This window comes from Trichomycterus rosablanca, chromosome 23 (assembly GCF_030014385.1).
Source record: "Trichomycterus rosablanca isolate fTriRos1 chromosome 23, fTriRos1.hap1, whole genome shotgun sequence".
In the NCBI taxonomy this organism is placed as follows: domain Eukaryota; kingdom Metazoa; phylum Chordata; class Actinopteri; order Siluriformes; family Trichomycteridae; genus Trichomycterus; species Trichomycterus rosablanca.
In genome coordinates, this window is record NC_086010.1 from 16,753,026 (window position 1) to 16,770,866 (window position 17,841).

The window sequence follows — 17,841 nt, forward strand, 5'->3', positions numbered from 1 at the left end:
GGCTGGAATCTGTCTAAGAGGCGCTTGTGCCGTCCGCAGCTTGCAGTCAGTGTTTTGGGGGAAAAGCCTGTAGAGTCAGCGAGCTGTTTCGTTTTTCTTTTCTCTTCTGTTCTGTTCTGTTCTTTACGTTTGTTTTGGTTTGTTTTTTTGACGCGCAAACGTTTCAAGAAGGCGCAAAGTTGGCGCACAGGAGGCGCATTGTTCGGTTCTGGAGTGTGTGAGCGCACACTGGCGCATTGAGCGATCTGCATTGAGGAAAAGAGAAAAGAATGACTGCACCGCGACCCTGAGCAGAATGCGTAGAAGCCCCGAATGAAGCCGTTCTCCGGAGTATCCGGATTTTATTATTTATTTATTATCATTATTTTGCATGTGCGCTTTTTCTCGGAGCGGTCATGCCTTTTGTCCTTTTATTGGAAACCCCAGCGCGGAGCCATTACACAATGAAGCTCAGCTAGAGATCGAGAGGAGTGTTTTAAAAAAATGAGGAAGCATTTGGTTAAAGATACTATAAAGATCCAGGCCTCGGTGTCAGGAGGGCCCGGTGTGCCCGAACAACCCAGAGAAGGAATAAAACGCGAGTGCGGGCGAACACGGACAGCACCAGCGGGGTGTGTGCGCCTCTCTCACAGCGAACCCAACAAAATGAAGAAGCGCTTCGCCTTGTAAAGCTCTCCTGTCTGTCCTGAAAAACAAAAACAACAAATCCAAGCCTGTTCTACACTCGCAATCAAGTTCCTTTTAACGATCGATTCTTATTATCCACTTTAGTTTGTTTTGTTTTGTTACTTAACTTGGATTTTTTTGATCCGGATCCGGCGTTCACATTGTTCAATGGAAGTATGTTATCAGTTACCGGTCTTGCCTCTGGACAGGCCGGTTCCCAAACACGTGCTGAGCCGGAGAGGAGCCATCAGTTTCAGCTCCAGCTCCTCTCTGTTCGGCGCTCCGGATCCGCGCCAGCTTGCTCAGGTACAGAAGCAAACAATCCGCTTTTAAATGCGGTGTGTGTGTGTGTGTTTACACTGCTGCGGTTCATTATGTGCAGCTCACATGTCCAGGTTCACACTCTTATCTATAGGCCTGGTAAAGCTGATCACAGTTGATCCAACAGCTCACTTGTGTGTGTGTGTGTGTGTGTGTGTGTGTGTGTGTATGTATGTAATGTATGTAATGTATGTATGTATGTATGTATGTGTGTGTATATATATATATATATATATATATATATATATATATATATATATATATATATATATATATATATATATATATATATATATAGATATAGATATTAGATATAGATATAGACATAGAGTGTGTTCACATTACCAGTGTGATTAGGGTACTGGACTAGTAATCAGAAGATCACTGGTTCAAGCCCCACCACTGCCAGGTCGCTGCTGTTGGGCCCTTGAGCAAGGCCCTTAACCCTCAATTGCTCAGACTGTATACTGTAACTGTACTGTATGTCGCTTTGGATAAAGGTGTCTGCTAAATGCTGAAAATGTAATGTAAATTTAGGGTTTATAAATGTAAACCTTGGTATACTGAGCTTAACTGTCACTTACAGATACAGTGTTTATTAGATTCAATTCACACCTGATTCATATTGTTCTGATATTTACATTACTGCATTCTATACTGTATGTGTGTGTTCACATTACCAGTGACTGACACACTTTGTACATTCAATTTAGGGTTTATAAATGTAAAGCTTGGTATACTGAACTTAACTGTCACTTACAGATACAGTGTTTATTAGATTCAGTTCACACCTGATTAATACTGTATTCTAATATTTACATTACTCCACTCTATACCAAGATTACAATTTTTTGGCTTTACGATGACACATTCTACTTTTATTTACTTGGATTTATTTAATCCGGACTCAGTGTTCACATTGTTCACTGAAAGTATGTTATCAGTTACCGGTCTTGCCTCTGGACAGGCCGGTTCCCAAACACGTTCCCAAACGTACTTTTAAATACACTGGATTCCTCTCTCTGTGTGTCTGTGTCTGTGTGTCTGTGTGTCTGTGTGTGTGTGTGTGTGTGTGTGTGTGTGTGTGTGTGTGTGTGTGTGTGTGTGTACACTGCTGCGGTTGATTATGTGCAGCTCACATGTCCAGGTTCACACTCTTATCTATAGGCCTGTGTAAACTGACCACATCTGATTCATTTCATACTTGGTTTAAACAGGTTACTGGTTTATGCTTTGTGTGTATGTGTGTTCACATTACCAGTGACTGACACACTTTGTACATTAAATTTAGGGTTTATAAATGTAACGCTTGGGATACTGAGCACACATGTCACTAACAGGTACAGTGTTTATTAGGTTCAACTCAGACCTGATTAATACTGTATTCTTATATTTATAAATGTATACATTACTCCATTATATACCAAGGTTACAAGTTTGGGTTACGACTGCATGTACTACTGGACATTTAGATTGATATATATATAGTGCTGGTGTATATTCTTTAAAGTTTGTGGTCATATTCAGTGGTTAACACTACGTCAGTTTAGTTGTTTATCCTTTACATATTCAGAGTTCAGATTCAGTGTTTATATTTTGGGGTGTACAGTTTTTACAGTAATGTAGACCCTACCAGGATTTATTGTACAGTATTTACACATGTATTTTTATTATGTAGCATTTACACTACATAAATGCTCGTTTCAGACTGTTTACATTATTTAGCATTTTCATATGCTAGTTTCTGAAACTCTTTTGCCAGAAATGAATAGTTCTATTTTGCCATTATACTACCAAGAGTTGATTATTACTGATTTGAATCCTAGCTTATTATTTTTAATGTTTTATTTGTTTTACATTGTTTATATTTTTTGGAGTTTTTAGTGTGTTTAAGGTGTTTAGGTGGCTGCTAATGTATGTTAGCTTCAACCAAAGCTGTAACATTGCACATCCTACTTCCTTCTGAGAAAAAACTGAGATAAAAAATAAAACTCATTAAACTAAACAGTTACTATTACACATTTTGAGTTAATGTTCTCACTCCTAAACACAAAAACATTCTTGTTTACTCACAACTTAATAAGATTAATGTGCTATTTATTTTAGCTCAGTTCATTCTGACAGGAATTTGTTCCATCTGTAACATTAGCTTCATGTAGCCATGTAGCTAAGTTACAGCTTTCCAGTTCTGAAGTATTAAAACACAGTTTTATAATTTAAGACTTATTTATTTGTTTATATATTATAAAGTTTACATTGATTGGAGTAAAATGAGCTTTTAGTGCTTTAAATTCGGCTGTATTTACACCAGGGATTCATTCTGTTGATATTCTGTAGCTAACACTTTATATTATTTCAGTTTATACTCATCACTAATTTAAGTTTAGGGATTAATCCTTTACCCTGCTGCTGTGTGTGAGTTCAGTAGGACTATTCCAGTTTCTTTGGACTTTACACTACTGGGATTTATGCTCATTTATAGCGTATAACGGGTGTTTCCTGCATCTCACACTGTGAGGTTTATTTTTGGCATTATACTTGTGTAAACTAGATTTTATGTGTATTTTAAGATCTATTGTACTAAAATGTATACTTGTTATGGTATTGGGTTTAATGTTTGCCATTGACGGCTGGGTTTGTAGTCCTACCACCCGTTAATTCCATCTGTGTGTTTGTAATTTAGGATTCATTGTGTGTCACTTCGACTGCCAACACTACTAGGGTTCAAACTGTGTTCGTATAAGAGGTTCACGCTTCTGTATTTTACATTTTGTGTTTACACTGCCAGCCTTTTACTGTTTTACACCCTGGATTTAACTGTGGCCAGACGATACAGTGGCAGTATAGTTTTACTGGTGTTATCACATCATGTTTGTTCTAGTGTTTACACCCACTGTGCTTTATAGTTTTTGGTTTAAGTCCAGGTAGTTGATGCTGTGTGTTTAGTGTTTATAGTGTTTATATTGCTCACTGCATTTACAAACCCCATTTCCAGAAAAATTGGGATATTTTTGTATAATGTGGTAAAAACAACGGATTGTTTAGATTCATTGAATAGGATTTGTAATACAGTACAGTACCATCTGAGGAATCCCATGCATGTGATATTGACTTTCGGGAAAATTTTCTAGACTCTAAACTGAACCATTTGATAATGTTATGGACTGTAGATGGTAAAATCCTTTAACTTTTTGCAATTTTGCATTGGGAAATGTTCTTAAATCGATTTAACTGTGGTTAGACGATACAATGGCAGTATAGTTTTACTGGGGTTATCACATCATGTTTATGTTCTAGTGTTTACACCCACTGTGCTTTATAGTTTTTGGTTTAAGTCCAGGTAGATGCTGTGTTTATAGCGTTTATACTGCTCATTGCATTTACAAACCTCATTTCCAGAAAAATGCAGTAAAAACAACTGATTGAGATTTTTCTAGACTCTAAACTGAACCATTCAATAATGTTATGGACTGTAGATGGTAAAATCCTTTAACTCTTTGCATTTTTGCATTGAAAAAGGTTCTTAAATCGATAGTCTAGTCACTTGCACAGTTTTTGTATTTGGCAAAGTGCAGAACCCTGACCCACATCCTTGCTCATAAATGAGGTTCATTTTACACCCAATCATAAAAGCGTCACTTGTGAAAAGCTTCATACATTGAGTTTGTAATTATTCCACAAACTTGCCTTTATATTATTATATTATATTTGCATACATCAATAAAGTAAGTAATTTAAAATACCTACAAAGACCTGGGAAGGTACTCTCAGATTTATAACACGGTGTTAATAATCTAGTATTCAAACCCGATCTTAAACACTGGGGTTTACACTGTAGTCTTAGGATCTGTTTATACTCAGTGTACTTCCGAAGCCCTAATCTTCACAGTCGGCCCGGTCTGTTATCTTTTCCTCCGAGTTTGTAAATAACATCAATCGCGAGGCGTCACAGGCATGTTTACTTCAGTCTGTTTCTAGCGGAGCCGGCCAAACAAACGTTTCGGAGGTCATAGCGTCGCAGTCGACTCGGATACTTGGATGTTTGGACACTCTTGGCTCATACGGGAGCTGAATTTAATGCCAGATTAAATGTTGAGATCTGACTGTGTGAAATCCATGAGCTGTGAATAATGCGTACACTCCTAATTATTAAGTTCAGGTGTTCCAGACTCACCCATTGTTAAGTGTCAGTTATATAGAATAAATTATATGCTCTTAACATTGTGGTGACGGTATGAGGAAGGCTCTTTGCTGTTATAGCATGGCGAGGTCCATAGACTCAAAGATGGCTTAAGTTTGGTTTCAAGGAGCTTTAGTGACCAGCAAAAAGGCCTGACCTCAACCTTATTAAACACCTCTGGGATGAATTGGAACATAACAACAACTGTTGAGTGAATGGGCGCGAATTCCCCACAGACATACAAAATCCTCTGATCGTTATAGCCCTACAGGCATAGGGCTGGTGTCTACATACTTTTGGCCATGTGAAGTAGTCTGAAAAGTTGATGAATATGTGGTGATCATAAGTACTAAAAAGTTCTGGATGAGGTATTAGAGAAGGTGATTAAATATATTAGTATTATATATACAAGGCTCACAATGGCATTTCTGAGTCTCTGGGACTTCAGTGAACCACAGCGAGAACCATTTACTTTAACACCTAGATACAAATAAAGAAACTGCACTTTAAATATGATGTAGTTAGGTTAGTTATTAACTTATTAGAAGATACTGGGGAGAAATGGTATCCATATGAGATTTTACATTTAAAAACATAAAAAAAAAACTCAACCTTCTTTACCCTAGACGTTTTGGAATAAGGTTTGGTGGACTGTATATTAGAAAAGGGAGCTTTTGAAAGACACTGGTCCATAGGATTTCTAATAATACTTTGATGTTCATCTAAGTGTTGAAGTAAATGGCTCTCGCTGTGGTTCACTGAAGTCTCAGAGCCTCAAAAGTGCCATTGTGACCCTTTTATATATAATACTAATATACTGTATTTTAATCACCTCTCATATCTCTTTCCTAGAACAGTTCAGAATCTGGAGTAAAGCTACTATGGCTAACACAGCTTTGGGGCTGAACCTTAAATTCTGCTCTCTACCAGCAAATCCTGAAGAGGAATGTCCAGTCATCAGTCTGTCAACTGAAATTCATTCATATATGTTGAATTTGTTGAAGGTTTATAGGTGGCTTATGCAAAGTCTAATCTTGGACCTTTAATAGACCCATGTTTTCAGTGGCCAAAAGTATTTAGACACCTGATCTGAGCTTGTTGGACATACTACATGCTTAAAACCATTCCTAGTGGCTCAAAAAAAAGCACATTTGTATGTGGGAGTGAGCCAAAAACCCACCACAGTGATGTGAGAGATGGAGTTGTTGCTGTGGTAAATTCCCGTTAAGCATCTCAATCTGCCCAGTTATGTTGCAGCTCTGGAGAAAGCACGCGTTAGCTCTGAAATTCAGACATGTAATAATATCATGGCCATTAGAGATGCAAATTTTGCCAATTTCTTTGGCACTGGTTAACAGTGACAGTGTTAACTAGTCTACGGGTTTATCCTGACCCTTACTGATTAGCAAAATGCTTTATATAACGGGAAATTACAGGAAATGACCCAACAATGGTTCCAAAAGACTGGTAGTTGGCAAGGAACTGAAGACCTCATTATTGGTGGTCATTGGCAATATGCTTAAAATGAAATACCAAAAATGATCATGGTTGTCATAGTGATGAAATTGCTGGTTCTTGACTCTCAACCAGCAGCAGGTCGGAGCTGAAAATTAAACAGTTTTGCCCCACGCAAGTGGCAAGGATTAGGCATAAGTACTGGATCTGTCTTAATTTTTAACGCACCCTGGAACCCAGCTGCCTGTTTATTGTGCCTCTCAAATCCCTCCACCCATGCGATCAGAAATGCCGGTCAAAAGCAAAAATCCATCAAGCGTCACCGCTCTTGTTTTGAAGCATTCGGGAATGTAGGTCAAATATGACACGCCGCGTTCTGGCCCGTGAATAAAAGACTCTGGGCTGGAATTTCATGCCTGTGCGGAATGTTGGACTCAGCCCTGGGTTCAAGCCCAGACCAGCCCGGGCGTTTGCGCTCTCGTCGTACGTAAGCCGTGCGTTTCAGGGAATTGTTGTGAGAAAGTGCCCGTCCCGCTGTGGTCGTTTTCCGTAAGCGCTACGTCATCACAGCCCTTCTGATTCAGCTGTGACTCAGGAATGCGGTAATTACATCTGATACCTGGGTGAGGTGGGACTGGATGGGAGTTTTCGGACCATTGTTGGTTCGTTTCCCGTCGTTTCTTGTTAAATGAAGTGTTTTGATTATCAGTGATGGCCGTACGTCATTAAATTACACTCGTAAATTGAATGATAATAAACAGCACAGCTACCTTAACGGTTGAATGTAAACCTAGAACATCCAGCGACGGTCTTAAAGACGAAAATCTTCATCCGTGTTCTTCTCTGCAGCTCGACAACATGTCTAACTAAAGAAATAAAGTCATTAACGATAGCAAATATTATATATAAACAAATTTTTTCAGACAGCTACCAGCCCGCAGAGTTCAGCTCCGACCGAAGTCCGACAGGCTCGACTAAGACGTCCAGTCTGTCCCGTAATTAGCCGGACGAGGTGCATTCGATTTGCACTGGCCGGTCTCCTAGAGCGGCTTAGGTTGGAGCTTTGGAATTTACCAGGGTGAAGAGAAGACCAGGTTTGCGGTGTGGTGTAAGTTGTCGAGCTTGGGTTCAAAGGTTCGAGCGGAGTCCGTTTCTGTGACGATGCCGCGACGGGACAAAATAATCTCATTAACAGACATGATTATTACTAAGCATCATGGTGTACTGAAATAAAGGATATGTTTTTGGATATCGTTTGGATATGATGGGTGGTGCAGCTCATCAACACTGAGAACTGGGAGTCTACACAGACATGATTGACTATGTCTGGAATGCTGTTTGTATTGGGTACAAAGCTCTGTGATGGACGGGCACCCTGTCCAGGGTATTCCTGTTTCCCGGGGAATTTGGAACCGCCATGTCCCTGATCTGATTGAAGCGGTTGATAAAAATGATCGGACGCTCACTTGTTATTCAGTCAGATTATCGCTCAGAATTAAGGCACCTTAGTAGGCAGCATTTTGGGTATCTAAGGATTCAGACATGCCTTGTTCTCGGGAGTGTAGGATGACGTAAAATGCATTTATGTAGAGAGATCACTAGGTTTTCGAACAGAGCGTATATATGTACAGTGTATCACAAAAGTGAGTACACCCCTCACATTTCTGCAGATATTTAAGTATATCTTTTCATGGGACAACACTGACAAAATGACACTTTGACACAATGAAAAGTAGTCTGTGTGCAGCTTATATAACAGTGTAAATGTATTCTTCCCTCAAAGTAACTCAATATACAGCCATTAATGTCTAAACCACCGGCAACAAAAGTGAGTACACCCCTTAGTGAAAGTTCCTGAAGTGTCAATATTTTGTGTGGCCACCATTATTTCCCAGAACTGCCTTAACTCTCCTGGGAATGGAGTTTACCAGAGCTTCACAGGTTGCCACTGGAATGCTTTTCCACTCCTCCATGACGACATCACGGAGCTGGCGGATATTCGAGACTTTGCGCTCCTCCACCTTCCGCTTGAGGATGCCCCAAAGATGTTCTATTGGGTTTAGGTCTGGAGACATGCTTGGCCAGTCCATCACCTTTACCCTCAGCCTCTTCAATAAAGCAGTGGTCGTCTTAGAGGTGTGTTTGGGGTCATTATCATGCTGGAACACTGCCCTGCGACCCAGTTTCCGGAGGGAGGGGATCATGCTCTGCTTCAGTATTTCACAGTACATATTGGAGTTCATGTGTCCCTCAATGAAATGTAACTCCCCAACACCTGCTGCACTCATGCAGCCCCAGACCATGGCATTCCCACCACCATGCTTGACTGTAGGCTTATCTTTGTACTCCTCACCTGATTGCCGCCACACATGCTTGAGACCATCTGAACCAAACAAATGAATCTTGGTCTCATCAGACCATAGGACATGGTTCCAGTAATCCATGTCCTTTGTTGACATGTCTTCAGCAAACTGTTTGCGGGCTTTCTTGTGTAGAGACTTCAGAAGAGGCTTCCTTCTGGGGTGACAGCCATGCAGACCAATTTGATGTAGTGTGCGGCGTATGGTCTGAGCACTGACAGGCTGACCCCCCACCTTTTCAATCTCTGCAGCAATGCTGACAGCACTCCTGCGCCTATCTTTCAAAGACAGCAGTTGGATGTGACGCTGAGCACGTGCACTCAGCTTCTTTGGACGACCAACGCGAGGTCTGTTCTGAGTGGACCCTGCTCTTTTACTACATTGAACACACCTGCTTCCTATGCACACCTGAGACCTAGTAACACTAACGAGTCACATGACATTTTGGAGGGAAAATGACAAGCAGTGCTCAATTTGGACATTTAGGGGTGTAGTCTCTTAGGGGTGTACTCACTTTTGTTGCCGGTGGTTTAGACATTAATGGCTGTATATTGAGTTATTTTGAGGGAAGAATAAATTTACACTGTTATATAAGCTGCACACAGACTACTTTTCATTGCGTCAAAGTGTCATTTTGTCAGTGTTGTCCCATGAAAAGATATACTTAAATATCTGCAGAAATGTGAGGGGTGTACTCACTTTTGTGATACACTGTATGTATATATATGTGTGTATGTGTGTGTGTATGTGTGTGTGTGTGTGTATATACGTATATATATAGTTAGAATAACATACTTTTTTACGCAGTGCCAGTCGGTCTGCATTGGCATTTTGAGCGGAACTGCCTGTACATGATCTGCACATCTGATATGAAGGTTTGATCTGATTCTGATCTGAACCTCACACACCCGGTGACGAGCACGAAACGCCATCCTGAAAGAAACCAGCGAGCGCAGTTCAGGGGGTGCAGTTTGCTTTTTTTTTTTGGCAAACATCGTTTCCTCGACTGCACGGTCATAAAGTGTGTGTGTGTGTGCAGCCATAAAGTGTGAGAGAGCGTTGCAGTGTTTGTTAGCGAACAGGCCGTCGCTTCACAGTGTTCGCGCGGGCCGATAGCGCACGGGTGCAGAGCCAGGCGCTCAAACACGCGGGATTTAGGGGAAGGAATCTGGGTTCCTTCCAGCATCACAGATGGTCCCAACACATTCAGATTCTCGTCCTCTCGCTTTGCTTTCACTCGTCTTTTCTTCCTCCCGTCGTTAAACCGTCAGGCTGTTTCACTACTATTGTTCCGGCGCTCGGCCGCCCCGCTCTCCCACTCGTTTTCCCCCTAAACAGGAACGTTTTGTGAAGAAGAATGACTTGTGTTGGGGTGTGTGTTTGTGGGGGGGTGTTTTTTGTTCACTCGAGGTCCTCGTTTTTGCTCAGAAAGCATAAAGGAGTCGTTTAGATCAGAGTTCAAGTGACCCACATTTTGTCCAGGATTTTTACGTGACCCAGGCAGCACAAATGCTGCATCAAAACAAAACAGAAAACAAAATATAATTAATAAATATAAATGGTAGTGATCTGGTCCCACTGTGGTTTACAAGATGTCACGTAAAGCCTCCACATTTTTTGGCTCGCGACCCACCCAAAGGTTTGAAAAACCCTGTATTAGCTAGAACTGATTTCACGCGTTGAATCGTTTTGCTTGACTCTTTGAACGACTCATTAGACGTATACATTAGCTAGAACTGATTTTATGTGTTGAATCATTTTGATTTCACGTGTTGAATCATTTTGCTTGACTCTTTGAACGACTCATTAGACGTATACATTAGCTAGAACTGATTTCACGTGTTGAATCATTTTGCTTGACTCTTTGAACGACTCATTAGACGTATACATTAGCTAAAACTGATTTTACGTGTTGAATCATTTTGTTTGTCTCTTGAACTGATTTCACATGGGGCGGCTCGGTGGGTAGCACTGTCGCCTCACAGCAAGTAGGTCCTGGGTGTTATCCCCAGGTGGGGCGGTCCGGGTCCTTTCTATGCAGAGTTTGCATGTTCTCCCCGTGTCTACATGGGTTTCCTCCGGGGCCTCCGGTTTCCTCCCACAGTAAAAAAAAAACCTATGCAGTCAGTTTAATTGGAGACAGTGAATCGCCCTATAGGTGAATGGGTGTGTGTGTGTGTCTGCCCTGCGATGGACTGGCACCCTGTCCAAGGTGTTACTGTGTGCCTTGCGCCCATTGAAAAGCTGGGATAGGCTACAGCACCGACCCCCCCCCCCCCCCCCGACCCTGAGTGGATAAGCGGTTAAGAAAGTGAGTGAGTGATTTCATGTGTTGAATCATTTTTCTTGACTCTTTGAACGACTCATTAGACGTATGCATTAGCTAGAACTGATTTCACATGTTGAATCATTTTGTCTCTTTTTGACTCTTTGAACGACTCATAAGACGTATCAAGTGTTTTAGGTCTGGCTCCTGTCTGGTTGCTATGGTGTCGGAGGGCACGTGTGATAGTCTGCAGGGTCTGCAGGGAACGTTCAGGGGAACGCCACCAGACGTGTGACCCGCGTGCGCCTGCAGCCCTGTACGATCGTCTTCATTGCGTTTGTCCTTCTTACGTCCACAGTTATCGTCCACCGCACGCCGACGGATAACCAGCGCCGGGCTCTATCGCGGTGCGTTCGTAGGAAGTCTGAAACGTCAGAGATCGGACGCGGGCTCGGCTGGTTGGCGGCGACCTCGCGCGTCTTTCGGAGGCTGTTCTTTTTTCTTTTTTTTTTACTTTGTTTATCTTGGCTGAGGCGATAAGGGTTTCATGCCGAGCTGTTGGATTGACGTAGTTTCAGGATGTGGTAAGAATGCTAAACGAGCTGTTGAGGGTTTCACAAGGTGTGTGTGTGTGTGTGTGTGTGTGTGTGTGTGTGTGTGTGTGTGTGTGTGTGTGTGTGTGTGTGTGTGTGTGTGTGTGTGTGTGTGTGTGTGTGATTGGCTTGTTTTGAAATATAACCCAGATACTGCGAGTGAGTCTCTTTGGCTTGCTACACACACAGCCACTGTTGGGCCCCTGAGCAAGGCCCTTAATCCTCAGATGCCTAAATTGAACAACTCACAACAGTAGGTCTCTTTGGCACTGGTAGCTCAGTGGTTAAGGTACTGGACTAGTAATCAGAGGGTTGCCGGTTCAAGCCCCAACACTTCCAGATTGCCACTGTTTGGCCCCTGAGCAAGGCCCTTAATCCTCAGATGTTTATATTGTTCTAGGTCACAACAGTAAATCTCTTTGGCTTGCTATGTTTTAGGGCACTGGTAGCTTAGCAGTTAAGGTACTGGACTAGTAATCAGAAGATTGCCGGTTCAAGCCCCAACACTTCCAGATTGCCACTGTTGGGGCCCCGGAGCAAGGCCCTGAATTATCAGATGCTTGAATTGTACTAGGTCACAACAGTAAATCTCTTTGGCTTGCTATGTTTTAGGGCAGCGGTAACTTAGCAGTTAAGGTACTGGACTAGTAATCAGAAGGTTGCTGGTTCAAGCCCCAACATTGCCACTGTTGGGCCTCTGAGCAAGGCCCTTAACCCTCAACTGCTTGAACTTTATTCAGTCATAACTGCAAGTCGCTTAGAGCAGCGGTAGCTCAGAGGTTAAGGTACTGGACTAGTAATCAAAAGGTTGCTGGTTCAAGCCCCAACATTGCCACTGTTGGGCCTCTGAGCAAGGCCCTTAACCCTCAACTGCTTGAACTTTATTCAGTCATAACTGCAAGTCGCTTAGAGCAGCGGTAGCTCAGAGGTTAAGGTACTGGACTAGTAATCAAAAGGTTGCTGGTTCAAGCCCCAACATTGCCACTGTTGGGCCTCTGAGCAAGGCCCTTAACCCTCAACTGCTTGAACTTTATTCAGTCATAACTGCAAGTCGCTTAGAGCAGCGGTAGCTCAGAGGTTAAGGTACTGGACTAGTAATCAAAAGGTTGCTGGGTTTAAGCCCCACCACTTCCAGATTTCCATTGTTGGGCCCCTGAGCAAGGCCCTTAACACTCAGAGGCTTAAATTGTACTCAGTCACAACAGTAAGTATCTTTGGCTTGCTATGTTTTAGGGGAGTGACACAGAGCCACTGTTGGGCCCCTGAGCAAGGCCCTCAATCCTCAGTATGTCTCTTTGACTTGCTACGGCTAGCTCAGCGGTTAAGGTACTGGACTAGTAATCAGAAGGTTGCTGGTTCAAGCCCCAACACTGCCACTGTTGGGCCCCTGAGCAAGGCCCTTAAATATGAGCAAGATGCTTAAATACGTCACAACAGTAAGTCGCTACGGCTATTTCAGCGTTTAAGGTACTGGACTAGTAATTTGAAGGTTGCTGGTTCAAGCCCCAACTGTGTTGCTTGAATTGTATTTAATCATAACTGCAAGTCGCTTTGGATACGGGCGTGTGCTAAATGCCAGACGTGATACGGTTCATCAGACTGTGGTACAGGTGGTGGGACTGACCTCAGATGACCTCTATGTTCCTACCAATGTCCTCGGCACACGGAGAACCAGACCGTTCTCTGTTCTCGCCCGGAGGGTAGGAGTCGCTGTTTCAGGGAGAAACTACATCCCGTCCCGCTCCCTTTTTCACCCCAGGTCAGTGCCAGATGTCAGAAATGCTTTTTTAATTCACGCGGGTGAATCTCCGATGCAAACAGGAACGTCCGGTCGACTCCGGAGCCCAGGGTGAACGGGAATCGCTCGGACTTCCTCTTTTGGTTCTCAACGGTCACGAATCCTCTTCCTCTTCGTGCGGCCGCTATAAAACAGGAGGGAGAAGCGGTCAGAGGCGCGGATGAACTGACCGTAATTAAACGTTGTGAACGTGTTTTGAGGGATTTCGGTGCTCGTGTAAGATCCGTCAGTCACACGTATGAGATCAAAAAAAAAGATCTCGTCTGATTTTACGACACCTCTACATAGATGCATTTGACGTCATCCTACACTCCTGAGAAGAAGGCATGTCTAAATTTTTAGCCACCTTAAAATGCTTAAAAGAGTTCTGTCTTATTAGAAATCTCTCTACTTAGGCTGCCTAGGTAGGCAGCAAGGCAGCTCACAGGGTTTTCAGACAGACCCATCTCCATCAGGCACGGACAAGTGTGCCTGTTGGACTCCCAGCCTGGTCGATAGCACAGCCGTGATTCGTTCTCGGTGGTGACGAGTTAGAGCACTGGAGTGCCGCGCATCTCTCTACTTAGGCTGCCTAGGTAGGCAGTAGGCAGCAAGGCAGCTCACTAGGTTTTCAGACAGACCTCTTTGAAAGGGAGTTTTTTGTCGTTTGCTGTCTGCCTATTGGAGGATTTTCCACCTCTCGTGCAGACACCTGGACTGTCCAGCAAAGTCATTCACAGCAGCAGTGAGGTACTTTGTTCGACCCCGTCCGTCAGGCACGGACAAGTGGGCCTGTTGGACTCCCAGCCTGGTCGATAGCACAGCCGTGATTCGTACCCGAACGCTTGAGATCTCGGTGGTGACGAGTTAGAGCGCTGGAGTGCCGCGCCACCTGTACGCACCTTAACCCGGATACCGTTAGATGACCCGCAGAGGCGCCGGATGGCTCAGGTGGGCCTCGGATGTAACAGAAGGCTCCTGAATAGTCATGAGCTTGTGGTCTTCGCGTGGCGGGTCACGTGACGAGCCGGGAGAAGTCTGGCGTGTCTTTTAGCGCCGCGGCGGAGTGTTTACGGTTTATTTTAGCGAGCCACCGGGCTAATTTTGGAAACGCTCCGTCACAGACATGTGCGGTGATGTCAGCGCTATGAGGAGCCTAATTTAGTCGGCGGGGGCGGGTTTGATTCGCACCTGTTTTTGAAATGGGATTATTCATAAAATCGGAGCGTATCAGAGAGAAATCAAAGAGAGGACACTCGATGGTCAGATGTATGTGGACACCTTGGAATGAGGGTCAAACAGATGAACAAACCAAGGTCTAAAAAGACCTTACAATGAAGGAACACTTTTGGGATGGATCGGAATGCTGACCACAAGCCTGCAGTGAAACCCTACGCTTTCAGGCTGACCAGAACAGAGCGGTCAGGTGGTGAAGAATCGGGATGTGAAGTGGTCGGCTGCCGGCTGTGTTTCATTTAGCTAACACACTCCTTAAAGTGACGGAAGTCCAGTAACCCAGATAGAGCCCTGCCCCTAAACCCTGAATACTTTTGGGATGGATCGGAATGCTTACCGCTTCCCGATTCTTGACTACCTGACCGCTCTGTCATGAAGTGGTCGGCTGCCGGCTGTGTTTCATTTAGCTAACACACTCCCTGAAGTGAAGGAAGTCCAGTAGCCCAGACAGAGCCCTGACTTCAAACCCTTAACACCTTTGGGATGAATCGGAATGCTGACCGCATGCCAGGCCTTCTTGTAAAGTCCAACCTGCAGTGAAATCCTACGCTTTCTGACTGACTGGCCGATTTCTGGCCGATTCTCGACCACCTGACCGCTCTGTCGTGAAGTGGTCGGCTGCCGGCTGTGTTTCATTTAGCTAACACACTCCCTGAAGTGAACGAAGTCCAGTTACCCGGACAGAACCCTGACCTCAAACCCTGAACACCTTTGGGCTGAATCGGAATGCTGACCGCTTACCGATTCTCGACCACCTGACCGCTTTGTCGTAAATCGGTTAGCCGCTGGCTGTGTTTCATTTAGCTAACACACTCCTTAAAGTGACGGGAGTCCAGTAGCCCGGACAGAGCCCTGACCTCAAACCCTGAACACCTTTGGGATGAATCGGAATGCTGACCGCTTCCCAATTCTTGACCACCTGACCGCTCAGTCGTGAAGTGGTCGGCTGCCGGTTGTGTTTCATTTAGCTAACGCACTCCTTAAAGTGAATGAAGTCCAGTAACCCGGACAGAGCCCTGACCATAAAACCACTTAACACCTTTGGGATGAATCGGAATGCTGACCGCTTCTCGATTCTTGACCATCTGACCGCCGGAAGTTCAGTGCCCTGGACAGAGCCCCGACCTCAAACCCTGAACACCTTAGGGATGAATCGGAATGCTGACCGCTTCCCGATTCTCGACCACCCGACCGCTCTGTCGTGAAGTGGTCGGCTGCCGGCTGGGTCTCATTTAGCTAACGCACTCCTTGAAGTGAAGGCAGTTCAGTGGCTCGGACAGAGCCCTGACCTCAAACCCTGAACACTTTTGGGATGAATCGGAATGCTGACCGCAAGCCAGGCCTTCTGGTAAAATCTAACCTGTAGCGAAATCCATTTCTCGACCCCCGCCGGCTGTGTTGCATTTAGCGAACGCACTCCGACCGTGCTGATAAGGAATCCTCCGCGCCCCTCCCGCTCCGTGTGTCAGTGAACCCGGCTCTCTTACAGGCTGTCGCTAGGAGCCCGGTGGGGTGGGGGGGTTAGTGTATCCTCGTGTAGATGTGTGTGTGTGTGTGTGTGTGTGTGCAGGGGTGGGGATTACGAGAGGTGTTCAGGGCTATCATGAGCAGCTGGTTTGTGTATGTCTGCGTCTCCGGATGGCGCCTATCCCATGATTTGGCGGTCAGGTGACTGCAGCGCGGCTAGGACAGCTGCACCGAGCTGAGCACGCACCCAGTCTGGGCCTTGAGCTTAAACCTCGTTCGCACACACACCGTGGCGCACAGACTATGGTCAGCAGTGTCTGCGAGGTCCAATGGGAATAGCTCTGATCTGCTCTGTAATTGGCCTTCTCGTCAGATGGATCCTCTCCAAGGTAGGTCCCGCCGTCCCAGGCTGACCGCCCTCGCGGAGATCGGACAGACCGCTCAGTCCCCGCAGCGTCTGCGCTCGTGTTTGAGGTTTGTTGGAAGTCCGGGGGTTTGTCCGGCGCTGCCGGGTCGCCCTACAGAGACTTTCGAAGCCTTGCGGTCGGTAACTCGGTGCCACAGAGGATCCCCACGAGTCTCACGCTGACTCGCCTCGTGTTCAGCCATAGCAGTCACCTTGGAGAAGCTAAGTGGGTAGCACTATCACCTCACAGCAAGAAGGTCTTGGGTTCGATCCCCAGGTGAGGCAGTTTGGAGTTTACATGTTCTCTGGGTCCTCCCACAGTCCAAAAACATGCAGTCAGGTTAATTGGAGACACTGAATTGCCTTATAGGGCATGTGTGTCTGCCCTGTGATGGACTGGCACCCCGTCCAGGGTGTTACTGTGTGCCTTGCGCCCATTGAAAAGCTGGGATAGGCTCCAGCACCCCACGACCCTGATTGGATAAGCGGTTAAGACAGTAAGTGAGCCCGTATTCAAACATTAGGATGCTGGAGCTGGACGACAACTGATGCGATTACGACCTCTGCTGGCTGATCGTGGCGCTGCACAGAGACGAGGGATAATGGAGATCAGTGCGTGACTCTCCGTGAGCGAGACTGAGCCCCATATGAACCCACATAGTGCAGGTGAAAAGATGCAGTCGGCTAATGCACACGTGTCGGAGGGGGCGTGTGTTAGTCCAGAAAACACCCCCAATTTTCCCCTGATCCACCCGATAGTATTACGCTTCCTCTTTATTGATGTCGACCTCCACTCTGATCGAGGAGAGCCGAGACTAACACACGCGTCCCCTCCGACACGTGCGCAGTAGCCGACTGCATCTTTTCACCTGCACAGTGTGGGCTCTTATGGGGCTCAGTCTCTCGTACGGAGAGTCACGCGCTGATCCCACTATCCTTCGTCCCTGTGCAGCGCCACCGATCAGCCAGCAGAGGTCGTAATTGCATCACCCTCCCTGCGAATGAGCCAATCATTGTCCGTGTAGGCGCCCAGCCTGCCGGTAGCAGAGCTGGGATTCGAACGAGGAGTTCGAGATGTCAGATCTGGTGTGCTAGTGTGTTTTACCACTACGTT

General features: G+C 45.1%; 1 protein-coding gene across 2 annotated transcripts in view; it reads left to right on the forward strand.

Moving 5' to 3' along the window:
• Positions 1–834: 834 nt before the first annotated feature.
• pde7a (phosphodiesterase 7A) overlaps positions 835–17,841 on the forward strand; it is a 35,300-nt gene continuing 18,293 nt past the window's right edge. For both annotated transcript variants that reach the window (XM_062985339.1, XM_062985340.1), the window contains exon 1: positions 835–972. In XM_062985339.1, coding sequence (XP_062841409.1) covers positions 835–972 — 138 coding nt within the window. The remainder of the gene's footprint in view (positions 973–17,841) is intronic.